This window comes from Lates calcarifer, linkage group LG16_LG22 (genome assembly GCF_001640805.2).
Source record: "Lates calcarifer isolate ASB-BC8 linkage group LG16_LG22, TLL_Latcal_v3, whole genome shotgun sequence".
Taxonomy (NCBI): Eukaryota; Metazoa; Chordata; class Actinopteri; family Centropomidae; genus Lates; species Lates calcarifer.
The window spans coordinates 15,602,404-15,620,025 of NC_066848.1; the positions used below are offsets into that span (position 1 = coordinate 15,602,404).

At 39.9% G+C, this 17,622-nt stretch overlaps 1 protein-coding gene across 1 annotated transcript in view; it reads right to left on the bottom strand.

The window, feature by feature from the left end:
* Window positions 1–17,622, bottom strand: part of kcnq5a (potassium voltage-gated channel, KQT-like subfamily, member 5a) — a 91,506-nt gene that overhangs the window by 3,848 nt on the left and 70,036 nt on the right. The window contains 7 exon segments of the mRNA XM_051076504.1: window positions 2–595; window positions 937–1,063; window positions 4,896–5,027; window positions 8,300–8,408; window positions 10,582–10,823; window positions 15,706–15,732; window positions 16,535–16,629. Coding sequence (XP_050932461.1) covers window positions 2–595; window positions 937–1,063; window positions 4,896–5,027; window positions 8,300–8,408; window positions 10,582–10,823; window positions 15,706–15,732; window positions 16,535–16,629 — 1,326 coding nt within the window.

Sequence of the window (17,622 nt, forward strand, 5' to 3'; positions counted from 1 at the left end):
ATTCACTGCTGGATCCCATGACAACTGAGGGGCCCAGGCTCTCTTCGTCTGCTCTCACTCCATCCGTCAAATCATCTGGGACGGAATCAGCGGGGCATCGGAGGTGAGAGGGGTGCACCATGGGGGGCAGCTGGAGGGTAAAACCCCCAGAGGAGGGAGGTGGGGGTGGCAGGTCAGGGAAGTGTGCTCTTTTGGAGGTGCCATTTGGGGTGACCAGGGTTGGGTAGGGGCTGTCTGGTGGCAGAAGGGGTGACGGGGAGAGTGAGGCTGTGGACGGGGGGTAAGATGGAGGCGCTGAGTCTGGGGGAACATCATCATCGGCGGGTGCCAGGATAAGCCGCAAGCCTCTCGGGTTGGCACCAAGAGGACGGCGTATGCCCCCATTGTTGTCTCCTCCGCCTCGACCAGGATCACCGCCCTGGGGAGAGGGGAGATCCCTTCCAACGATGGAGGTCTGGTAGTCCGAGTTGTGGTGCTGGTGGCTGTCCAGCTCAAACAGAGGCAGTGAGGAGAGGGTCAGCGCTGTGGGGCCTTTCTGCAGGACTTGGCGGTAAACATCCAGCAAAGAGTCCAACTTTGACTCAATGGAAGTTACCTGGGAGTAAAAACAATGGTGAGAACATGGTGGGAGGCAAGAGAGAGCAAGAGAATGTGCTAAGCAGTTTATGACTTTTATTGACTTCAATCTTCCAACCAAGGAAGTACAGTAGCACTGACAGATCTCTGGTGGTTGTTTCCAAAACAGATGTCAGACCAGAAAGTGAATTTTGAAAGCCAGAAATCTCAGTACCTGGCAAAAGAATTCCTGAGTCACTGGTATTTATCAGCAGCACAAATCAGCTTTTTTGCAGATAGGGTAATAAAATTTTGTAATTCAATTTTTAAAGCTTAGTGCTGACTTAGTTTTTCCCTTTCTGATTTTTTTTCTAAACTCACTTGTCTCTCCACTTTACATACACGTCCCAGCATGCTCATGCCCTCCAGGGAGTCTCCATCTGGGTGCAGTTTGTCCCTCATCTTCTTATCCACAGGTATCTGGCCTTTTCCCAGGATCTGATCCACCCTGATACACACACACATACACTTGTGTTGATATATTAAAAAAATAATAGTGTTGTAATATGAGTTGGCACCCAAGTTTCCTTGCAGGTTATCCAAAGTCAGGCAACAAACCTAAAGCAACAGTAGGATGTTAAGATTAGGGTTAGTAAAACACAACACACATGGCTTGGCTGTATAAGTGCTGTTATATGAAAGCCTGCATGTCCAAAAATGTCAGTTTTTCAGGAATAAAGAAAAACAACATTTTCAGATTAGATTTCACACGTGTCAGGAAAAACTTCACACATGAAAACTAATATAACTAATATATATATATATATATATATATATATATATATATATAATCTAATTATTTACAAGGACTGCATCTGAAAATTAGGTTTACAAGTACAGTATGTTCACAGTGAAGATCATATTACCAACCTGCTACCTTGAAAAGGTATTTTTGAGTTTAAATAAATGAATCAGACCAAGTTTTCAGAGAGTGTTGAGAACCCAAACAGGATCAATTGAAAAAGACCAATACTGAATCTACATTTTTTTTTATTTGTTGTAATTCAACAATGCTGATATATGTATAGGTCCATCACAAGCTGTTTGTGTCACTTTCAATATCAGCTAAAAAAAAAAAAAAAAAAAAAAAAGACAAAAAAGAGGGAAGCATACAAATTTCCATTTGAAAAGTGAAATAAAAAATGCAGTGCTGCATTCAAATTACCAGTGAATTTGCAGCCAGCCTTTTTTAATATCACAGTATTGTTGAGATCAGGCTATTTGATTTTTTGTCATTAAATCAACGTTGAATTAGTGAAGTTAATAATTGTACATCTCGACATGCAAATATACCACACAGAATATTTTGTTGTTTCTGCTTCAAACTACATGAATTAATTACACAGCCAAAACTGCACACACAAGTTAGCAACACCCACATACAATAATCTTTCCCCTTTATAGAACTACACGAGGTCTAACATGACGACGGTGGTGGCAGATGTGTTTGGGTTTGTGAATACACATTGTGATACATTTGTTTTAGACACAAATGATTGTATCTGTCAGACAGTGTTAATGAAAACTTTACCAAGTGGGTGGAGTTTAACACATTGGAGTAATTAAGTTTTAGATAAACTGTAGTAACTTGTGATGCTGTTCACTTTCAAAATCTATTTTCTGTGATTCTCTAAACCTTCTGGTACTCACTGCACTGTTCTAGTGCAAACTCCAACCATCTGGTACTTAAAGAAAGTTAATCCAAATGGTGATTGTTTGCAACCCCTTTAACAATTGTTGGGACTGCAAGGGAACTAATGGCATTATACTGTGGGTAAAACACAAATTAAGTGAAATAACAGTAACCCTGAGCCAGGGAGCTTCTTCCTGTTGTTGCTGTAATAATAATGCAGGGCAGGAGAGGACATGTTCCTGGGTCGGCTACTCAGGCTGGGACCAGAGCCTGCTGGTCTGAAGACAGGAGAAAGACTGGGTCAGATACATCTGATACACTCTCTTTCACACACACAAGCACACACGCACACTGAAGTTTGAGGCACAGGTGCACAAATGAACGAATGAGTCACCTACTCATTGTCAATAAAAAACACTGGCATATAGATATACACAGAGAGGACGGATGAGATTAAAAACTAGGCTTTTGCTGAATGTGGATTTTTGAAGGTCAATAATATTTTTAGATTCCCATTATTACCCAATGATTAGCAGTACTTCAATCATCAATAAGTTTAAAATTTTCAGTGAATCATGCAAAATTGAAGCATCAATTTAGCTTTTTTTTCTTTTCATGATATTAGTCACATTTAGGTTTACACCTGCTGTTTCTGTCATCAAAAAACTGTGAAATTATCCTTTATAAAGATGACATAACCAAAGTTTAGTAGCAACGCTAAAGAGAAACAGTAGATATACACTGTAGCACTCAGGTGGTCTGTGTGTATCTACAGCCTTTGTCAATAGACACACTCCATACCCACATGCTCAGATACAGCAAACAATTACTATGTTACTCCCCGGGAGTGCTACTGTCAAAAAAAAGTTATCTACAGCACTACAATTCATTCAGCATTACAAAACACCATATGTAGTCTATAGCAAGAGCTGAAAACAAACTTCCTCCAACAAGAATAAAGGTTTGTAAATGTGAGAGTCCCAGTCTATACCTGTAGTGTAGTGCCCCCTGTTGAAACAATATTTCTAGTTTTGTCTGGAATTTTTTTCATGGTCAAATAATTATTAATTAAACACATTTCTTAATTATGAGGAGCTATTTAAGTTGACAAAAGCAGAATTTGTATAAACAAGTAAGATTATTAAAGTATTGAAATTTTACAAATAAGCAGAGATTTATGAGTCCCAATAAATTCTCAACAGGGGCTTTTAAAAGATGAAAAAATCAGCTGTAATTTAAAAATGGCACTGAATAGATCTTGTTAAATCTACAGGCACCTACAGATGAAACTAGATGAGGTCTTTAAGCGGCTCAAATAAGGATTATCACATATTTTTCATATATACAGTACTTTTTCATACCTTATGTCAAGATGAATAAAAAAAACAATCAAAAAAAAAAAGCAATCAATCAATCAATGGAGAAGTTCCTTTGTTGGAAAATGAAATTAAAAAAGTGAATTACAAGTACTGACTGGTGAGTCGTCTCAGACCAACACAGTCATAGCAATTACTGGCTACCCATCATGTCACGTGTGTATCGTAAAGTTTTTCTTGTAAAACTGAGTTCATAATCCAGTGTTTGAGCTTCCAAAGACCTCCACAATAGAGTTGAAGTGTTTTTTTTATGAATCAAACTACAGTCAGACCTGGGTCAAATGGCACTTACATGGACGTCTTTTGGTACAGTTTTCTGTGATGACTTAAACCTCATCTGTCTGGGAATGCATGTAGACTAAAGGAGATAGTGAGTATTATTCACATGGACACAATTTGGTTAAAAAATGGGAAGGCATAGGATAGTGTACATTTGGCCACTCCTTTTTAAGAAGCACTTTTGGTGTCTCATAAGCTTTCTCTAAAAAGCATGTGTAAAAATGTTGACACAGCAGCTTGATTTTTGGCAAAATTGTGAGTTTAACATTTCATTATTATTAATTAATAAATCACCATCTGTGTGTATCTGCGCGTGCATGTGTATTATTTACAAGCAGAGCATTTGCTTTTTGCATTTTGCTTATGATACCAAATGTATACGAATGCATGCTGTTTGACCCAAGTATGACAGTTTTGTAAAGTTAGTGGGGGAGTAGTCGGCAGGCAGATGACGGGGCAGGTCTAACCCCGGTGCAGACTGTTTCCTCCGGGCCTGACTGTAATATAAATGCAAGGAGGGAGAGGAAAAGGTCTTGACGCGACTGCTGAAAGGCCTTGGAGGGGGACCAACAACAGTATCTAGTCTGGGAGAGAGAGGGGACACACATGTACACATACTGTACATACACAAACTCTTGGTGAGAAAGACGTAGTTGGAGCTGAGATGAACGTGAAAAGGATTTAAAAGGATTATCTATGAAATGATCTATAACCTCTACAGAACTAGCAGGAACTGCAGCAACAATAGCAGAAACATCCACTTGTGCATTCACTGGTACATATGAAAAGAACAATTAACGGACAGTCAGACATCAGTAAAAGTGGTAAACCTGAAGATAAAAACAAACTCAAAATCCAAATATGTAGATAATAATGATTTTTTTTTTAATACAGGAAGGCAGAGCAGCTCTTTGAGATTTTGCAAATTAAGTGTAAGCGCGTGTCAGGTATGTGTGTGTGTGTGTGGGTGTGGGTGTCCAGTGTGTCCTCACCTGGTCTGTAGGCTCTTGATCCGACAGAGCATGTCCAAGTGTCCTGCAGAGTACTGCTCTATGACGTCCTTCACGTCGTAAGGACGCAACGTCTCCTTAAACTTCTTCTTTGCTACGTGGAACTTCATGATCCTACAAACACACAAAAACAGAGGAGAGAGGTGCTGTTCAGAGTAATGTAACACCCAGAGGTCTAGGCATTATTGTAAAAGGGTGTAATTACTACAACTAACCACTAGATAGTAGCAGCAACTATGAGAAATCCACAGACAGATCCTTGTTACATTTCACTAGTTGATTTTTTTTTTACAGTGATAAAAAAATATTATCAAAATCTCAAATACCTCAAAGAGTACCTAATGGGAAACCAAAGCTCCCTGTTTTTTTTGTCAAATCCATAACAACCAAAATGAATGACTCTGAAACCTGAGTGCAATCCTCTATCTCACTCTATTTGATGAGCAGACCCTCTGCTGGGTGAATAATATTGATACAGGTAAGGGGAGCTATGCTCTTGGTTCATTTAGATTCCCTGGTGGCTTTTGCTTGTCTCCAGTTGCCTGTTTTTCTCACTGTCTAAATGGAAACAACGGTGACAGTCGACCCTCTGTAATAACAGTCCTGACAGGGGAGGGGGTGTCCGGCAATCAACCTGACACCCTGGGAAAGCCCAGGGCTGCGGCTGCCCATGGAGGAGGCCTGCTGGGTGGGCAGGCTGGCCGGGGTTGGGTGGTAAGAGGTGCTGTGTGTGTATGTATGTGTGTGTATGTGAGTCCTGTAGAGAGAAGAGGGGCTGGTGACAGAGGGGGGCTGCTAGATGTCAGCTCGCTAAAAGACAAAACCAGGATAAGGTCTCTGCGTGTCAAATCTTTTAAACCTGCAAATGTGACAATTTCAGAACACGTGTAGCCCATGACTGGATACTGTTACCAATCTGTCATTTAGGAGGAAAGATTGCAAAAAATGCTCTTTGATTTGTGTCAAGAGTGGATTCCAAAAAGATTCCACTGGAAATTGTTATATAACTTGTACACCCTCTGTTATGATGATAAAAGACTATTAATCTAATTTGGAAAAAGTTAGATGTGTCACACTGTGTTATACCCACCTGACACCTATATTGCTCAGGCAGGGGTCAGGTATACCCAAGAGAGTTAATTATATTATTGGAAATGTTACTGATCCCTGTTAAGAAAGTGGATTAAGGATTTAATACACACAGGACCAGAAATAGATAAGGAAATAAATAAACATACTGAGAATAATTGGAAATATGGATACATATTGTGTGTGAAAAACTGTAAGGCTTAGTAACAGATGTGCAAATGTATATTGCTGTTCTAAATGTTCATATAACACATCTTATTACAGAAAAGATTCTGTGGTCCATAAAGGCAACATCTGTATGTGTGTTTACGTACATATTCTCTTCCATATATTAATCTCCCATATGCTCATACCCATAGTTGGAAGAGTTATATGTACGATGAATGATTTAACTGCAGAAGATGAGAAACTGAAGAGAGACTTCCATTTGACTGCAGTGAGTAATACATTTTAGATGATTACGGAGATGCAAAATATAGCATTTGTTTACAGACAGCCTCTGAAGCTAATGGCAGCAGCTAATGGAGGGGGATTAGTAAGCACAGATCTGTAAATGCTAATGATGTTGTCTTGGACTTTCATCTTGTATTAGAATTTGAAAGCAAATTTGTGAGGAAAACATGCCAGTGGTGTCAGGTAGTACAGTTATGACTCACTGTGCTTTATTATCTAAACAGACACAGAATTGTACTGATATTTGAGTCAATTTTTCAATGTAAATCCTGCTTCATCGAGAGGTGAAAACTGACATTTTTACAATGAAAAATATGAAGTGGGTGAGAAGAAGCGGTAGAGTGAAAGAAACAGTCGGCGCCAGTTGGATAAACATTCGCTCACAGGGTGCTGGTGCCAGTGTAAGAGAGCAGGGTCTGCTGAGATGCATTCATTCATTCACAAACACACACACACACACACACACACACACCCAGTGAAAAACTCTGTGCAGGGCTGGTTGTACACCCCCACAGGCAAACACAGCAGTAGGTCACACAGATAAAGAGAGAAAGATGGGGGGGTAGGAGAAGAAAAATATAGAAAAACATTTGAGGAAACCAAACATCATGTGAACACCAGTGCTCATGGTTGAATATATGTTTTTCTCATCCAGAATTACATGTATAGTTGGGGGTAGAAGGACAGGTCTCTGTGTTTTTGTATTGTGTTATGGATCCAATTCACTCTCACAAAGCTCTGAGGGGATAGATGAGGAGAGATGGTTTAAACCTAAACACTGATGAAATAAAAAAAACAAACAAACAAACATTTATAACCTTCTTCAACAGCCATACAGTAGTTTATTGGCTCCTTATACTGTAGCTGTGCATCATTCTGTTAGTTGGTGGTGTTTTCATACAGTGGTTAAATTCATATAGCAGATCATAAAGAAAGATGGAAGGCCAATCAATCAATAGGAAACCTGACCTGACTGCACAGAGGGCTTAAAACAACTGTGTTATACATACGATCAATAACCAGCTGATCATAAAAGGATGAGGCAGCACAGTGACATCACAAATTGACTGGTAATTCTTGAGTTTCAGTGAGTGTTCACTGTGGTTTCAGAATTAATGGACACAGGTGAAAAAAAAAAAAATCCTCAGGGAAGAGTTTAATTAATGTGACTAATCAATAAGGATGCCCTTTATTAGTTCCAAATCCACAAAATAAGTAGAAATAGATAACACAGTCGGTCAGAAAAGCTAGAGGGCTTCAATGGTACTACTGGCTGACAGGAAACAATTTCTTTATTATGACAAACCATCACACACACAGATAGTCAACAGATCATCAGATCTCAGACTGGAAACAGAGGAAACAGCTAGCCTAGCACAAAACACATCTATAAGGGTCTCTAAACTGATAGGGTATATTTAATATCTCGTTTGTTTAATCTGTTTAAACCAAAGTGTAAAACATAAATTTGTGGTTACACTGGTTAAGGTTAGTCTATTCTGATAGCTGTTTCCTGTTTTCAATTTTTGTGCAAGGCTAAGATAAGCTTTTAAATAAATAAGTTTTTTTTAGGGAAGCAATAAATTAAAGCAATGTGATTTACAGAGAGAAGAGCAAACTGTAGGAGTGACTTCCCCTTTTGTCTGGTCTCCGTTATAGCATTCACTTGCATTGTGTCACTGTGCATTAATACCAACAGAGAATAAAAGTTATTTCAGTTTTCCACATAATTTTGATGCAACTTTGTAAAACGTTTTTAGGATTTTGGTGATTTAAAGATACTTTGATTGGGAGCATCAGCTAAAAAGCCTGAAATATAAAGTCTAACAGCAGTGGGAACTCACCTGACAGCTCTGATGACAGCCTTGAGGGGAGCTGATAGATCCTCCACTGTAACATCGCAATGGCAGCCCCTCTCATCAAAGGAATCCTCTGTGGTCATGCCTGTGTCCACTGAGAGAGACAGACCATCATTTCATCAATAAATGTAGCCCCACACAAAATCTCTTCCAGTCGTATAACTCATAAAACACTTTCTGCATAGCCAGTCTTGACAAGAGTCTCCAAGAATGTTTCAAAGTGATTCTGTTTTGGCTTTTAAGAGGTGAAAATTTATGCCCTGCTTGGATGGGATCTTCTCGTGTTTTGCCAGCTCAGCTATGTAAGGTGAGAGAAAAGGATATATATATATATCCTTAATACTGCCAGTAATTATGAGAGTGGGAGGAACAGACAGAGAGACAGACACAGTAAAAAGAAAAAGAGCGAGAGAAAATCAAGGGGAAAAATGGAAAGAGAATGAATAATTATATAGCGTATATAAGAGGTTATAAAATTGGTTCAAATGAATGATACCAGGGAGTAAGAGGAGAAACAGAGGTGCTATTAAAACAGTCAGCAATTTCATCTATTTCTGTGGGGTAGGAGTTTCTGGAAAATGTGAGGAAAAACACTGGTGCATACTAACACACTGTATACATAACAATAAATTCATGCCCCCCTCTCTTCAAAGTGCAGTAAGGGCTTCATCAAAGTGTATAATTTGAGTCTCTTAAGAGTTGTGCTAGTGCAATATATTTGCCTGGATAGACAAAAACATTATGTTCATCAGGGAGATTAGAGAGACTAGACAATACATAGAAAGTTCAGAGAATATATGTCTAAAAGTACCATGCGGGTACGTGTTTTATCCCATAAATAAAACAAAAATTCTACATTTCATATTATTACGTTTTTAGCCTGATTTTTAAAAAAACAGACTCCAGGTAGCGACCGGTTTCAGTTCATCTGAGGATGATATAAACGCTATAAAACGATCGTTTTATTCAAGAAAATCTCACCAAAATGACAATATAATAAACTGTAACAATCCAAAAAGCAAAGTGTGTCATACCCACAAGGAAGACTTTTCAAAACAGTGCCCTGCTCTCAACTGCATTACCATGCATCAGTGAAAAAGACTAAAGATAGTTGGTAAATGTAACATTATGGTCACTGTAATGGGCTTCCTCAACCAAATTTAAGCATTTCTGTAAATTAAGATACATATCTTTTTTGCCTGAGGTTAAACCAATGAAACCAATTGGAAAACCTTTTGGTTAAGAATCTTGTTGGTGTGGTGGGATTGTCAGGCACCTATTATACAGGAACTTATAGTTCGATTCCTGCCGTTATCAATATTGAAAACAACAATAACAACATCTGTGATAACAAGAAAATCATTTTAAAGGCCCCAAAAACCAACATGAACAAAACTTTTTCTATCAAAGTTAGAAACCTTTTGGTTATTTCAAATCAGATTTTCTGGTGATTTGATGCACCCATTGAGAAGACCCAAATTCGACTCATAAAATGTGATTCGACGACCCATTACACTTTTTATTTGTTGCCTCCCAGGTCACACACAGAACTGCAGAAGCAACAGTGTGGCTGTTTGTCTTGTCTTAAAATGACTGAATCACAAAACTATGATGGAAGTGAGGGCAGAGCCACACTGTTTCTGTTGGCTACCCAGAAACTCTCAGCTGTGGTGTCAGGTAAGTTCTGCCTGCATGCTGGGAGCTACATGTCCATTGCAGGAATGGACACCGCCAAAGAAGAAACTACTGGTGTTGTGGTGAGTTAAAACCAGCTGAGAACGCTGTCAGCAGCCCGGGAGGAGAGACACTCCTATGACCAAGACACCAACTTTATATCTGTATAACAATTAAACAGCCAAATAATGATACTCTTATATTATTTTTAATATTATTTTTTATATACTATTTATTGTAAATATGGGTACCAACTTGGTGGACTGAGGTATGACTTTGTTTTTGCATTAGCATAGAGGGATAGTTTTTTTTGTTTGTTTGTTTTTGTTTTTTTAATAATGCTTGTAATTTCTCCCTCCATTTCACTGATTACTGGAGACTTTATTGTCCATACATGTTCAGCTGACCCGCTGTGCAGTGACTAAAAGACTATTAAACAAACAAAATCAATTGTTCCTGCAAAACCTTATTGTAGGACTTTATTGGGAAATTACAGACCTGTAAATTAAGGTAATACCAATGAACTGTCAGATGTTGTCTTGGTTGCCATTTACAGTAACATGAACATACAGTACACACATAATCCCACTCACCATCTGGGACCGCAGTGCGAGTCTGGCTCTTCAACCTCAGCGATGGCCTAAAACGGGTGCGATCGTTGAAGCTCCAGCTCTTCTGCACTTTAGCCGGGCTCCCGCCCATCAGCTCGGCACCACCAACCACCTCATTGCCAGGGGAACAGCGTTGGCGGTCATTGATTGATGTCTGTCTGCTCTTCATGCTCTGACCCCGAGGACTCGCCATCCGGACCCGCTCCTTAAAACTCAATTTCTGACTGCAGGGAGGGAGGGGAGAAAAGAAAGGAAAAGAGGAGGAGAGAAGACAAGGAAGGAAGGATGTGGAAAGAGGAGAGAAAAACATTCAAAGAAGCAAAGAGAAAGATTTGGGATTCGGGGGAGAGGAGGGACACAGAGGACAGAGGGATTGAGAGTGATGGAAGTGATGATCCAGAGATGCATGACAGGGACAGAAAAGTAATAGATGATATGGGGAAAGTGAGTCAAGGATGGAGTTGATAGAGAAAGTGTGTGGGTGACAGAGGTTGGGGTTGATAGAGAGACACAAGAAGAGAAAGAAAAAAGGTATGCTGTCAACACCTATTTCCCCTCAGACAGTGAGAAGAGTTCAGAGTGCAGACACAGGGCAACGTTCTGTCTTTTCCTTCAGACCAAACATCATCCATCCAACTGACATGCCCAAAACACCAGAACAAAGCCAGACTGCCCGCCAAGCCACCAAAACAAACCCTCAGTGCTGGAACCTGAAGTGCTGCAATCTTGACCTGATCAGCTGATAATCTATTCATGTATTCACTTTTCAATGCAGAGCTAATGAGATTTCTCAAGGCAATTAGTGAAGCATGGTAACATTAATACATCATCATCACATTAATTTTGACACTACCTTAAACAAAGCAGACTGTTACGGGGAGAAATATCTAACCGCCTTAAAATGGCGTTTTCCATTGTTAGATTGTTCTTTAAATCTTTCAAAAACTGTGATGGCTAAATTATTTTTTATCAGTCTTCCTCTAACATTTGATTTTCATCAGTTTAAATAGATAACACACAGTGTGAGCAACTTTATAAAAATGGAAAAGAAAACTCCACATAGTGTTTCAATCTTAACCTTCAAGGGGATGCAGAAAGTTCTCAATCAATAAGACTCACCGCAGTAAACTATTTGTTGCTAAGGCAAATAGACCAGCATGCAATGCAGCAGACCAATGAGACAGAGATGCAGGGTTCCAACACATTTTCCATGCCACACTTCCAGACCTCTCTATCACCTGAATCTTTTCTAATCAGTTTTAACCACTTTAGCAGGAGTGGTTTTCCCTGCATATTCCAAATCTTTTAAAGACTTTGGGGAAGTTGATTGATTTGCCATGGTTTCCCCCATATTTTCCTGACTTCCTCAGACTTGTTTGCACGTTACAGCACATGGCAACACATTTTCACCAATTTTCAAGGCAGAACTAAAAATAATAATTGAATAATACATTTTCTGTTCTAAATCTGCTGTATCCTGCACACTTTCCACTAATAACCACAGATACTTTTTATGTTCAGTGAGAGGTAAACAGATCTATCATTACACTTTCCATCTATTCCAAAAAATGACTGAAAAGAGGAGAGCAGCAGTAATGCAGGGAACATGCAGCAAAAAGGGAACAAGCTGCTATACCTGCATCTGAATGCTGAAATGTGCATAAATATAGCATGTGTTGTTGGGGGGGTAATATAAGGTAAACTGGGTCCAGCCTCATGAATTGGTCATTTTTAATTCCATTCCTTTTTACTAAATTATAATGGAATCCTTTAATTTTTACAACTGATGGGACAACAGCTTCTAAAAACATTCATTCTGGTTCAAAGAAGATAAAAATCAATAGTTGTACATCAAGAATATGAATGAAACAAAAAAATCTCATGTGGCTGGACTAGGAACAGTCACTAGTGGAGATAGTGAAATTTTAGGAGGGCTAAGAGTCAAATATGGATCAAGAAACATAAAATAAAGGGGAATTAACCTTTTTTGTTTTTTATTTTGTTTTAGTCTGAGTTTAAACTGCTGTCTTACTGAGAAAAAAAACATTTCAAAGTGTTGATTGTCTATATTAGACAGTAAAATCGAGTGCATTATTCCTTTATCTTAGAAACATACTTTTTTTTAGTGCTACCATTACAACCATGTCTCCTTTTACAGTCTAAAGATCAGTTTTGGTGGAATTCCCCTTTAATTTGTAACATGGTCTAGTTTGCGTTTGACAGGCAGCAGGCAGCAGTGGTCGTCTCAGACAAAGTCCTTGTTGGGATAAAAAGGGTTGAGGAGGTGAGGCAAGAAGGAAGTTAAGTTCTGCCTCTTTGTTCTCCTCCATGCTATTAGTTAGTCATTCTCACAGGTTATTGGGCTAAGGGTGGGGCGGAGAGGATGCTGGGTAGTACTGCAGGTACCTCCTATATTTCCGAGTGAACTTTCTGAAGACTCTCCCATTACTTAGACCCTTACTAAAGCAAAGGAGGGAGAGACGGATGGAGGAGAAAATGGAGAGATAAAGGAGGAAGGAGATTAAAAGAGGAGTTCAGCAGACGAAGGAGAGGAGCAGTTCTCTGCTGTCAGTGTTGATGCACAATAAATACACAGAGAAAGGGCAGGATGACAATGGGTGAGCGGGGACCTAGCGGAAGGTAAAATCCCTGTTTTCCCTCAGGATGCCATGTCATCAAACTAAGGCCATGGCTAACAGTTTCACCAACAGTTCCAACTAAACTGTCATTTGTGTGAAACTATTTATACTTGGCTCTTCAGTTATGCAGCTTTGAATCAACTCTAAAAGCACCCAAATAATGTCTTTTCAACACACTGATTGTTCTGTTACATGTGGTGAACAAATTCCCTTGCTATGCCTGCCTGTGTGCCTTCAGTGTTGTTTAAAGCAGCACTCAACAGCAACAAACCCCCCCAAAAAACCAAACCAAACAAGATAAAGTAGTCTGGTCAGGGCATTGAAAATCTGGCTGTATTCACATTCAATTTAGTGTGGTTAAAATGAACTCTGGAGTGTTCGCCAGTTTAGTCTAGTTTGCTTAGTCTAGTGTCATGCTGTTATTCGAGGATTGTTGTGGACTAAACAGCACTCTTACAAACACAAACACATGTAATTGCTGCATAATTTGGAATAAACCTTGTTTGGTTTTCCCATAAGAGAGCAAGGGAAGTCAACTACAAGTTTCAACACATCCTTAAATGATGAGAAACAACATCCATGTTGAAAGCAGTCAGACTTAAAAGAAAAAGTTGGAATCACTGTTAATTTTTGCTGATATTGATCACATTATTAGGACTAAATTAAAGGTACAAAGACACACACACACACCCAGGCACACCTGCCTATACACATAAACTCCAGATTAAACCCCCATTATCTTTTATTTCGTGTTGTTTCTCACTGCCAACATCCAGCGCACTTACACTCAGCATGTTGCCCGCTGTGGCACTTTGCGGTGCGCGTAATGTTTACTACTGCTGGTGTTTACAAGTCTGCTTAAACGAAAACCGCCGGCCCTTTACCACGGCACCTACCACCACCGAGCAGCCGACAGTCTGTAAAACCACTAATAACACAGAGCGCTCTCTGTGTTCTCTTGTTGGAGGGGAACACACAGAAAAGAAAATGGCGCTATAAAAGTGTGCATAATTATGATTTCACAAGTGTAAATTGGACTTGCTGCAACAAACATTTCTAAGAAGGGAAAGCGTAATTAAACGCAGCCCTTTAAACAGAGGGATTTCTGGGAGATGAATGCTGTTGTGGAAGCAACAAAGCCTAATTAAATGCTGTTTTGTTTAAGGATGAGAAACACATTTGCTTGTGCTTTTTTCACTGAGAGAATAAACTTCTTTTTTTAATATCTGTGTGTGTGGCTGTCTTAAGTTTAAATGCCTAAGAAGCTGCTGGCTCAACATAAGGTCCCCAAATGTTGCCAAAGCTGCACTGTAAAAACTATACTAGCATAATTAAACTCACAAATCTCTCTCTGTCTTCTTCCCCTCTCTGAAATCCCTTAACCCCCCCTCCAGCCTCCCCCCTTTTCAACTTCGCTCTGTCTCTCCTAGACTTGTGTTTGATGAGTTATATAAATACCATCCCAATGGAAAAAGTGCGTCATGGTACAGACATGGTACAGACTCCTGTCTTTGAAGGCGTGTGTGCATGCATACACACACACTCTCTCTCTTTCTCACACACACACACACACACACACACACACACACACACATACACGCAGCAAAGACAGAGGAGCCCATCACCCTTCCCCGCCTGAGAGTCAAGTGCAGGGAGACAAATAGTAGTGGAAGGAGGAGGAGAGAAAAAATCAGAGATGGAGGCATAAGAAAAAGTTGGAAAAGTGAACTCAGTATATATAATTTAAAAAAAGGTAAAAGTAAAGAAATCTTCAAAGGGCAGCACATTGTACTGTCCTACCAGGTCATTTGAAAGCAGCTCTTATAATACTTCATTTGCTGTATAGCTTTGGTCTACTGTCTCTATCACTGCATCTCCTTCTGTCTGTCCCTCTCAATCCAACATGACTCAAATTTATAACGGCACTTCAGCAGAGCACTTGAGAGAATAGCTACCGCTCTTTCCAGTCTGACTCAAATGGTAAACAAATGTTGACCTGACACCTCTGAGAGTTTAACATACATATAAATTAAAACAATGCAACGACTGCCTACATTTTTTCCACTACTGGTGACTTTAGAGTGTGTTCTAAAGGGCACATTATGGGTCAGTCATTCACTAAATCAATCGATCAGTTACACAAGCAATGAACAAACAACAAATCAGTATATCCCAACCCTCTGATGGCATTTGCAGTCCTCACTAACCATTCACTATGACCTGGTAAATGTTAACAGATCAATAAATAAATGGATTAATTATTGGACATGTCCAAAATATGAGAGATTCAGTAAATCTGTAATCAAACAATGAATGAAAAAAAAGACTTCACAAACTTGCAGATTTCACAGTTTGGTAAGACATCAGGCATATAATCGAATTATGATTACATCACATGCTGAGTGTGTGTGTGTGTGTGTGTTGTGTGTTTGTGTCTTTGGAGGAATGAGCTGAGAGTCATACAAACCTGTAAGTAGTCTCGCCCTGCTCTTTCCTTCAAGGGTTAGTGAGATAAAGAGGAGGAGACAAAGGGAGAGATATCAGTATTCCAGCAGACTGAAACAGCTTTATACAGACAGTTTCCACTAATGGATATGAGAGGCATCAAAGCCAAAAGGAAGCAAAAAGAAAAAAAAAAAAAAAAGAAGAACTTTAATTCAGCGGGAAGAGTTAATTTCCAAGCACATGCGAGCTACGGCCATGCACAGCGAGGCTAAGCGTTAGCTGAAAGACAGGCATGGATATCAGAAAGGGAGGGATGTAAATCTGGTGTGTTTGTGTGTGTGTGAAGGAATTGTAACTTACACTTCACTGTCCAAAAATTTTCTTTCATTAAGATTGAATTGGCCTCTGCCTGCACATTTCTCTTTGTAAGAAGAGGCATGTAAGTATTTTTCACAATAACCATTTAGAAAACTTACAAAATCCCCACATTAATTATCATTGACAGAGTTTTCAACAAAATCAAGAATACTTCATCCAGTGGTGTTTAACCACAACTACTGACGTTGAATTGGACAAATCTAGGGTATGAATATCAGCCTGAATATGAGAAGGGTGTTAAAGACTGTGCATGCTGAGGAAACCATCCAAGACTGGGAGAAAAAGGTTAATAAAGGACACCCTGAAGGAAGCATGGTCACAATGCTACATAACATTGCGTTACATGACGGGAAAAATGGAAGAGGAGTTGAAACTACACGCGAAGATGAGCAGGCACCAGCTGAAGAGGAGAGATGAGGAGGAGGGGCTGAGCAGCAGCGGCCATGTTTGTAAGTCTGTAAGTTGTTACCTACTTGGCGGGGCTGCAGGTATGCAACGCCTTCAAATGAGGCTTCCAGGTAGCAATGGAAACCGAGTTCTCATCAGCAGCATAACTACGCCAGACACACTACGTGCAGAGTCGAAAGGATAAATAAAGTAATGATGAATTAATGGGGTAAAGTGTGGGAGGAAAAAAAGGAGGGGGGGGGTTGAGGGAGGAACATGTGAGTTGAGTAAGAAGTGAGAGGAGGAAAGTGAGGAGGGGGAAAAAAGAAAAAAGCTGATTAGTTTTTTTGGGTAGTGTCAATGCATTGTGACTGGGGGTTGTTGGAGGGAGGTGGGGGATATGGGGGGCGGGGTGGTGCTCGTGGAGGTGGTGGTGGTGGTGGGGATACATGCCTGAGGGGGGGGAGGGCGCTTTGGTAGTGGTGCCAGGTGGCTCTGAGGTAGGGACGAGAACCGTCGGTGGAGTACAGACGCCAAGCCGCCTGGGTGGGGGAGGGAGCAGAGATGGACAGGACACACACACACACATACACATGTTCACATGAACACATACAAACACACATACAAGACACAGAAGGGCAATGGCACAAACATGGTGAGGAAAAAGTGACTGAGATTTATGTGAACATGTAACATACACAGGGGCATTTTAGGGGATGTAACCAGCTGGCAGCCATATTGGAGGTCCTCAATGTGGCCATGAAGAGTGGATTGTGAATGGGAACTAATGATTTCATCAAAGTGTGTGACTCTGACATGAGAAACTACAGTCTTTCCCAATGTTAACTAAGCACCTTTTGTGCCTAGACCTAACCAAGGCTAAACTATAGTGGTGGGAGATCAGAAATGAATAATTTTCTCTCGGTTTTGGGATGCTCTGGTAATTGATAACATTCTGCAGATAAAGATGTCAGATAAGAAAACGCACATGTGGGTTCCTTTGGAGGGCAATAGCTTATTTTGACCTAAACTTCGAAGGCCTTCTTGCTATTTTCACCATATTAAAATGTACATCCATCTTTAAATTCAACCAAAACCAGTCAAATTTTCAACAAATATTTGTGAGTTAAATTATGGCAGTAACAGAAGGGCTAGATTTTGAAAATTGTTAGTT